This window comes from Mesitornis unicolor, unplaced genomic scaffold (assembly GCF_000695765.1).
Source record: "Mesitornis unicolor isolate BGI_N332 unplaced genomic scaffold, ASM69576v1 scaffold45770, whole genome shotgun sequence".
NCBI lineage: Eukaryota > Metazoa > Chordata > Aves > Mesitornithiformes > Mesitornithidae > Mesitornis > Mesitornis unicolor.
This window is the reverse complement of record NW_010157139.1, coordinates 23102-32073: the sequence shown is the minus strand read 5'-3', so window position 1 is coordinate 32073 and position 8972 is coordinate 23102. Positions and strand designations below refer to the sequence as shown.

Genomic DNA, 8972 nt, shown 5'->3' with positions numbered 1-8972 from the left:
GCTGGGTTTTCCACTCCTTGCTCATGCAGCAGATACAATCTACGCAGGAGCCCAAGGTTTGCAGTGCACTTATGAGAATACTCTTACATGTCTGTATCATATTGGAGTGTAGCTCAGCCCCCAAAGGAGGATGCTGTTACCAGCACTGGGAAGGCTGGAAGAAAAAAAAAGTGGAACATCTTTTAAAAAACAAGACTGTGATGATGAGCTGTTGCATCTCTTACTGGTGATACCCTCTTGCAAACAAATAATGCCGTAAGCAGGATTTAACATCCTTTCACAGGAGGCAGGAGGCATAGCATGAGGCTATCCCAGGGACAAACATCTCGTCTAGCCCCAAGATGATTTTAAGTGAACTTTCTTCTGTAGGTTGTACTTCGATTGTTCAGGCTCTTGAGCCAGATTTTGCTCTCAGACCAGCCTAAATACTGAGCAAATTCATTTAATTAAATTTGCCACAGATATCCCCAGTTAACAAGAACAGATTCCTCTCCCTGAGGCTAGATGGAGTTAACAAGAAAATAAATGTTGTGCTAATTAGATAACTAATTTTCAGACACCTGGGGTGAATCTTTAAAAAGTTCTAGAGATTTAGGATTGAAAAGTAATTTGAAAATGAGTCTTAGGCTTCTAAATCACTTGGGTATATTTTAAAAATTTACCCAGGGGCGTTAACCATCATATTTAGCAAGTTCGTAGCTGTCTGCTTAGCAGAGCATGGTATAACCATTATCTGTTAGTATCAGTATACCACAATGTATTTAATTATTCCTGCAAGTAGAGATATTGAGCTACCTGGTGAGTTGTAAGTAGGCTAAATGTCATTTTTTTTAGGATTTTTATGTGTTAACAGGAACAGATGGATGCTTTCTTGGAGTTTATAAGCCAATGGTGCACCAAACTTCCATCTATTTATGACCTTGTGAGACTTTCTGTTGATTTAGGTACCTAAGAACTTCTAATTAAGTCTTGGTCTTAAGTGACTCGTCCAAGCTCGTGGAAGAAGACAACAGCACAGATGCAATTTTATAGTTCAGCACTTGCTGGGAGAAAAATGAGACGCTTCGTGCTGTCACACTGCCATTCATCTGCTGAATTATGATAGGAAGTAATAAGCAGTCATATGCCCAATAAAAAGTGGTTTAATATTAAGCCAAATTTCCAGATTCATAACCTGATTAGCAAAAATGCAAGCAAAGAACCAGGCTCCAAGGAGCAAAAACTCACTTCATTTGCTTACAGCTTGACATTAAGTTTTCAGTTGTTGATTTTTTTTTTTCTTGTAGCCAGTCTGAGGATTTTTCTGAAATGTTGTCCTTGTAAAGACATGCATTAGTAGCGTCTGTTTCATGCCAGGTAAAACCCTTCCCACAGCCACGCACACACTTGCTGTCTGTCAGCAAAAACTTCTGTGTCAGTAATTAGAAAAATGCTATTAAAAACCTGCCTTGTAATCCCAGATCGCCTCTGGGTTGACTCAGTTGTTTTGTCTTCCTTGCTCAGTGCAGTAACCCAGGACTGTTGCACCGTGAAGAGAGACCCTGCTCCTCTGACAAGCCGCCCAGCTACTATTTTATTTACGTGGCTCTACAAAGTGTCATTTTGAGGGCAACAGCACACAGCTGGAGTGTCCCAAAGAGGTGAGCTTTAGTGACAAAACCCTTAACCTAAGTTTTATAACACAAGTGAGGCATGGTACAGATGGGCACTTGGGAGCTGGATCTCACCATGGGGGTGAACCTGTACACCGTGTAATCATCTGAACATCTCCTCCAGCCTGATCCTCAGACAGCATCATAAAACAGATGAGTCAGGACACTAAAACATGGAGGTTATCCACTGAGCTCATTATTTTCATACATAATTACACAGTGCTATTGAGGGAGAACTGCACATTATGCTGAAGAATCCTGTTTCATCACTAGTCCTAAAAGATAATTGTGTTTAATTAGGACCTATAGGTACCATGCCGATTACTGGTCTATAAACACTCAAGGCAGATGTGCAATTGAGGTGCACTAGCAAGTGCGTTTAACAATTCAAAAGCTGATACTGAGGTGAGATGACAATTAAAAGTTGAGCTGTTTGAATTTCCCATGTCACTTGTAGCTGTAGTGCTCTTTTCTGATTGTCTGCAATTCCTCTGCTGTGAACCAGCAGGCACAAAAACACCTGGTGATCTTCTCTTACTGAATTTAGAGAAGTTTTTATTTAATCTCATCTAATATGTGCATAAATGGGAAAGAGCGATGAGAGTTGACCTCTGTAGTGGCAAAAGCTGTCCTTTTCTGTATGAGGTCAGTGATGTCACAGATTAAGCAGTAAAAAAATTTCATGGTGAAAATGTTTCTTGTAATGCACATTATAATGCATTTTCCAATGAATTGCAAATTTAGAGCACAGAAAAGTTGTCTTTATCCTTTTCTGGGGCTTCTGCATGCCTGCAAAGTTGTTAATGTCAATGGAAATACTTAAAGAAGGTGCCAGCTCAGCGAGTGTGCACCATCAGATCACACAAACCATCCCTGAGAGTTCATAATAAATTGTCCTTCATATTTCCTGTGTGAGACACGGCAACGTGCTTCCTCGGGTATTTGTCTTCTTCTTTGCTGACTCGGACCACATTTGAACCAATGACATCAAGCTGAAAGCATTCATCTCTCTTCACTGATCTTTTGGGGAGTACAAACCCTTTGGAATAAAATGTTTAACACAATAGTCACTAAGTTAGTGTGAAGTACTGCATTTCTTTTTTCAAGTAACTGTCCTTGGAACCAAAAATTCAAACACTTGGGAGATTCTTGTGTAAAAATGATCATAACTTTAATCTCATGTGAAATTCTTTCCAGTGTATACATTCACTGCAGTGCTTTTCTGTGAATGGTTGTGAGTGAAAGCACGGAAGTAGCATTTTTATGGGGAGGAAGGGGAAAGACTTGCCAAGGGGCTAAGTGGAATGATAAATTGCTTGCCCACTGAAATTATGGGTATCCAGTTTCTTGCATTTGGCAGCTCTTCCTTTTTTGCAGCAGGAACAGCTGAACAGTTCTGTATTTACAAGGGCGCAAAAGGTGTGTACACACGGCCAGCTCAGCAGTCACCTTGCTTAAAAAGGAATGCAGCAAAACGCAGATTTGACAGCTGCTTCACGAGTCGGTGTTAAGAGGAAATACTTTACACTGAACTGTGCTGCAAATAGAAACAGCATCCATTAATGATAACTCCAATAGGAAAGTGGCTAGGAAAAGCACATGTCCTGATCAGAATGTAATGGAAGCTGCAATTTCACTTTAGGCTGCCTTACTCTCTGTGATACCCGTGTCTTCTTCACTGCCTCCAGTTCATTGTTCGATGGCTCTGCCACCTCCAGACCCACAGTTTGTTCTCAGAGGTACCAGTGCTGCCGTCCACACTCTGCATTTTTCCTGTGGAGGCCAAGAGCATGATGTCCCCATTCTTTTTTCTGGGTAAGTAAACCAGTAGTTCTGGCTGAGTTGAGCATCACACAGACATTTCCTTTCAAAACAAAGTCTATTATTTAGACAAATTGTGCCTGGAGAAAACAACAAAATGAACGGTTGGTGAATGGTGGGTGTGTTATCTTTGTACATACAGCTTTGGTTTTGAAAAAAAAAAGTATCAGACTGTCTTATCAGACTGTACGCAGTAGTCACACTAAAAGCATCTGTTCTCACTGCCAGGTCTGAGAATGGGTTTATCCATATCTGGAACCTGAAAACACACAGAGTGGACACAGCACTGGATGGCCATGGAAGAAAATCTGTCTACTGCCTGGACACAATGGGTGGTAAAAACAATCTCCTCAGGTTAGCAAAGCAGGCAAAAACCAGTGAAATTATTCACTGTGATGTACCTGACTGAAGAAAAAATATTTTTAAAAAGGAGTCTCTTATTCTGGAGTCACAGAAAGTCTCTCCAACACATACAGAAATGTATGGAAGTACAGAAAAACTGTAGAACAGAAAATGGAAAGAATTATATGATTAATTTCTTTATGATACACATGTGATGACATCACAACAACTTGGGGTCCACAGTGTCTTTATCACTGCACTGAGATCAGGTGAAGTCTTTGGGTAAGGGAGATACACTTGGATTTGAACTTGACAAATGCTTCACAAGTGGTTCTCAGGGAAGGCCAAAATTGATCTTAAAAGCTTGTAAATAGAGGGGAGAGGGAGAAAAGGTAAGAAAGGAAGAGAAGACGCAGGGATGGCGAGTAGAGGACTGAAAATGAGCAAGAATGCTGAGTTGCATGCCTTTGCTTTGTTGCAAAATTTCAGCAGGGGAAGGGGAAGATTTGTGTACTTTGGATTAGACAGGTGATCTAGAGTAGATGCCAAAGTGTCTGTATTTCTAGGAGGTGTTCCGACATGTTTATCTAGAGAAGACATCATTTATAATATACAGTGGAACTCATTAGCATTTATATTTGTTATCTGCTTAAGTACAATTATCAACACTCTTCCCCATAAAATCATATAGAATGAGCATTGTTTGTATTGTTTTTCCATACCTCTATTTTTGCCGTGTATTTATAACTGTTCACATCGCAGTGCCATTTTAGGACAGCAGTTACCTGTATTTTTTGTTTCTCTGTTCTGAAGCTAAATCACAACAATTTCTTGCAGTGCCACACTGTTTGTATGGCCAGTGTTATAAATGTTTTGACAGTCTGTCACTCAGCCAAACAGCAGATGGGAGTTTCTGTGTTGATGTTGAAGTCCCGACAGTCTGTAGATTTGCATCTACCCCTGTTTTGGTTTCATGCTTCCATCAGCTGTTATTGCTAATTACAATAAGAAATGGATCAGGGATTTTTGATGACTCCTTGTCCCAGGTGATGACATGAGAACATACCCTGTACTACTGTAGTCTGTGGACTGGAAGCTTCTCCACAGTGGTACTTTGTTGCAGGGCCAGTGAGATCACATAAATATGTAGCCATTCATGCTGTGCCCTCTGCCTGGCCTGCATGGTCTCACTGCCTGGGACCAACAGGCATGCTTTTCTGTGGCATGGAGAGGTGTGCAGAGGAGTCTCTGTGGGAGGTGCTCTAGCACATCGGCAGTGCAGCCACGGGTTCTCTGGTTTTGGGTGTTTTAACCACAGTAATTCATTATTTCATTCCTGTTTAATCACTGCGCTGCCAATCTCTCTCCTGTTGTCTCTCCACACGTACACAGTCATAACAGCCTTCTGTGCCCTCTCTGTGGCTGTGGGAAGTTGACCACTGAATAACTGTAGCTTTTTATTTATCCTTGATGTGGTCTTTGTTGTTTTGCTGTTTGTCTTGCAGCTGTCAACATGCCTGACATTTCTATTTCATTGCTAGGGTGAGAGAGTGTTAAATGTGGATACTTTTGTTTCTCTTTAAATTAGATCTAATCAACAGTAACATATAAGTATTTTTATTAATAATATGTTCAAATGAGACTTCATAAATATATATGCACATGTAAACAGCGTAACTGTGTGTGACCAAGTCTCCCTTCACAAGGAAACATGGCTCACTGTGACTGCAGTGCACCTCACTGCTCTCGGGTCCTCCCTCCTCCCAGTAACTTTTGAACGTATTGGCTGGTTTTGCAGTCAGCAGAAGGGTGGTGGTCTCGGTGATGCGGAGTTCCCACACATTTCATCAAAGACCCAATTAATACCCCCACAAAAGCTGTACTTAACTCACTGCTTTGCTGAGTGTTACTGGTAGTAACCTGCAGGAAGCCAGGCTTCCTCAGACCTGCTGCTGGTGGGTAACTTGTTTTACTGTAACAGTCAGGGTCGTGACCAGAGGATCTGCCTGTGGGATTTAGCAGAGGGACGGACTTCAGTGACGGATTCTGTCTTCACGGAGAACGTGGGATTCTGCAGATGTTCTCTGCTAAAGGTGGCACAGGGACGCTGGCTAATAGCCATGGCAGCCAAAGCCCTGGAGGAGGTAGGAAGCAGCTCTTTTTTCTGGTGCTTGGGAGATTGCTTTTGGTTTTGAAGGGAGATAGTTCAGAAAGGGAGTCATCATTGCTCAAATTCTCTGCTCGAGAGAGGGCAGCACAAGGAACCTTTGGGAGTTCCAATCACTAATTTTACCTGCCAAAAAGATGACTGAATTATATAACTCGTGCTCTAGTAACAAGAATACCACCCCAAGCTCTGTCTGGCATTTAAGTATTTGCAGCTGCTGCTGGTCTTTCACGTGCAGGAGTTTTGAAAACTCTCCTGGTGCTGCTGAGTACTGTTAAAGGGGAACAAGAGTCCTGCTGGGGAACTAATGGTCAGAAAGTCTGTCATCAGATGGGGGTGCTCATCTTCCATCTGAAGCTGAAAGTCGTGTTTGGCGAGAGAAGGGGAGGTGCGGGTGATTTGTAATGCAATATGTGGTCTTCACCCCGGGCTAATTCTTTAACTGGTACTTGGGCTGGAAACAGTTGAATTACTATTAACGGCCAGAGGTTTGCTCCACGTGAGATAATTGTTGGGTCCCTTTCAGTTCCTACTGGGTAAGTCCACACCTAATACCTATAACCGCAGCAATCACTGACTGACAGCTTTGTTGGCAATTTCCACTTCTGCTTTGTAGAAATCATATTTTTGTTTCCGTTGAAGGACTATTTGAGGACATCATCACAAAAAATAAGCTATTTCAAATATTTGACATAAAAATACCAAAAATAGGAAAAAAAAATTAAAAAGTGGTACAAATATGAAAAGGAATATTGTAGCTAATTGCGAATTGTTCTGAGCACAAAAGGTCACATGCTTTTCTGGACTACAGGATGCATATCTTAAAACTGAAAGTTGCATATCTTATATGCAAAATAATAAGTGGGAATGGTGCCTGTATTGCAGGAAAATGTGAACTCTTTGTTATTCAGAAGCTAAGCACATATTTCAGTACTTTGCTGGCTGACAGCCTGAGTGTTCAGCCTTTTTCAGAACTGAGAAAGCTTGTAGACACAACCACTGCACCAGTAAATACAACCATTCCCATACCTTGTTCTGATCGAACAAAGAACTCTCTCTGTTTTACAGCAGTGCTCAGTAATATTTAAGTTAAAGAAAACTGACAAGTGCATTCTTGTGTCAGCCAGAGAAGGGTTTTTGTGTCAGGCCAAGAGTACGCACACGCATTCTGGTAATGAAGCATTAATAATCTTCTGATACAAAGAGATGTTTACCCCAATGTCTCTTACGACTCATCTCTGGTTTATTTTCATTTGTTTGCTTGGGCCCTGCAAACTGATGATGAGTTGCTGTCTCCTGAGGTAAAAGAGTTCCACTCCATGTATGAACCTTTACACTAGGCCTGTGTCAGGTTTCAATAAATTCACATAAGCTCCCATAATATATAGTGCTTCCAAATAGGCAGCACTGTGTGAGACACAGTACATTTGCAGCTTATGATTAAAATTAAGACTTAATAAGTGTTTATGCTTGGCTGGTGCCCAAAAAAAGAGTAATTTTGTCTTAAAACAGGTTCAGTCCATAAATAATGAGATCTGAACAGGCATTTATTTGTTCATGATTGCATTTAAATCACCAATTATGAGTTACACGCACTTTTCTTGCCAATTTGCCAAAAACATGTTAAAAGCTTTATTAATGTGTAAAAGAAAAAGGGTGTGTTTCCTTGTGGCCAGTTTTAGCCACCCAGGAACACTATTAACCTCAGGCAAAGGCAAATCTTTCTCCTATTAAGCAAAACCAATATAAACACAGAACTTCAAGTTTTAGGTTACAGTTGTCAAAATACATGAAATAGTATTTATTGCTAAGGCTCAGTTGCCTCTAATGCAGGCAGTCTCTGGAGCTGTCAGTCTAGCACAGGCAGCTCATGCCTGCCTGCTTGCTGCAAAAAGCTTTTCTCATCTTTGTGTTCTTCTTTGTCCTTTGCAAACCCAGCTGTAGCCCTTGTACTGGTCTGTCCATCTTTAATCGAGGTAAAGCGAAGGAGGTTGTTAGTTTTTTTCTTTTAACCTGCAGAAGTGCATTTATCACAGCACACTTATCCTTCCTTACTATGTAAAAGTTGCAGTTTCAGCCTTGTCTAGGAGGCATTGCCCTTTGGAGAGCCAGTGATGAAAGATGCAGGATGAGAGCAGGTCATCTTCATATTTATTGCCCATTTCCTGCACTAGCAAACTTGGTCATTACACTGATAGCAAGAAAGTTGCCAAGAGAAAAGCATCTTCTCTTAAGAGTGTAACTCCAAAGAACCTGAATTTCCAGATGATCAAACTTTGGTCTGTTCATAGGTTTAGTCTACATACTAGATGGCTCTTTGCTGAAGTCTCCACTCCTCCAATCTGGAGAATTGTTTCCTGCTCCACTGCGAAGTGACTTTAGAAAGCGTTCTGTATGTTGTTTTAGTACACTGTCAACCTGCAGTCCTCGAGTGCCACTGGCTTTTGGCAGGCTGGCTGACAACCTCTAGAAATAGGAAGATGTTCTGGCAAGCTTTGAACTAAAGGTATGGGATTGGAAAGCCATCACAGCTGCCGTGGCCTTGATTGATGGCTCCCAGAGGAACCATATTTGTGTAATACCTCATCTCAGATGCTTAAGTAAATTTGCGTGAGTGGGGCTGTCCAACAGCACTGCCGGGCTTTTGCACATTCTGAAATAGCCTAGAACAGCTGGTGAAGCTGGATTTATCAAATGTTTTAAGTCCTTTACTTTTACGAGATAATGCAGAACATGGTTTATTTAGTTAAAATAAAAGATCACCTTGGTGATTAAGTATGCGTCTGAAAGACAGCAATACTCTTGGCAGCAAGTTTTTGATACCTAAGAACTTCTATTTCTCCATAGTTCCAGGCTTGAGAATCAGCCCAGAGCGAAGTACTTCTGTGTCAATCAAGAGACTCAAAACCTTCCAGTGCCAAACTGCACAGGCAGCCTCCCCTGATCTTGCCTGCCATCATGCTGAGGTGGAAATGAGCTACTTCCGTGGC

The 8972-nt window shown here is 41.4% G+C and overlaps 1 protein-coding gene across 1 annotated transcript in view; it reads left to right on the top strand.

Moving 5' to 3' along the window:
- Positions 1-3351: 3351 nt before the first annotated feature.
- The window catches only part of GNB1L (guanine nucleotide binding protein (G protein), beta polypeptide 1-like), a 17515-nt gene continuing 11894 nt past the window's right edge, over positions 3352-8972 (top strand). The window contains exons 1-3 of the mRNA XM_010178827.1: positions 3352-3467; positions 3702-3827; positions 5797-5959. Of these exons, the coding sequence (XP_010177129.1) occupies positions 3352-3467; positions 3702-3827; positions 5797-5959 (405 nt within the window). The remainder of the gene's footprint in view (positions 3468-3701; positions 3828-5796; positions 5960-8972) is intronic.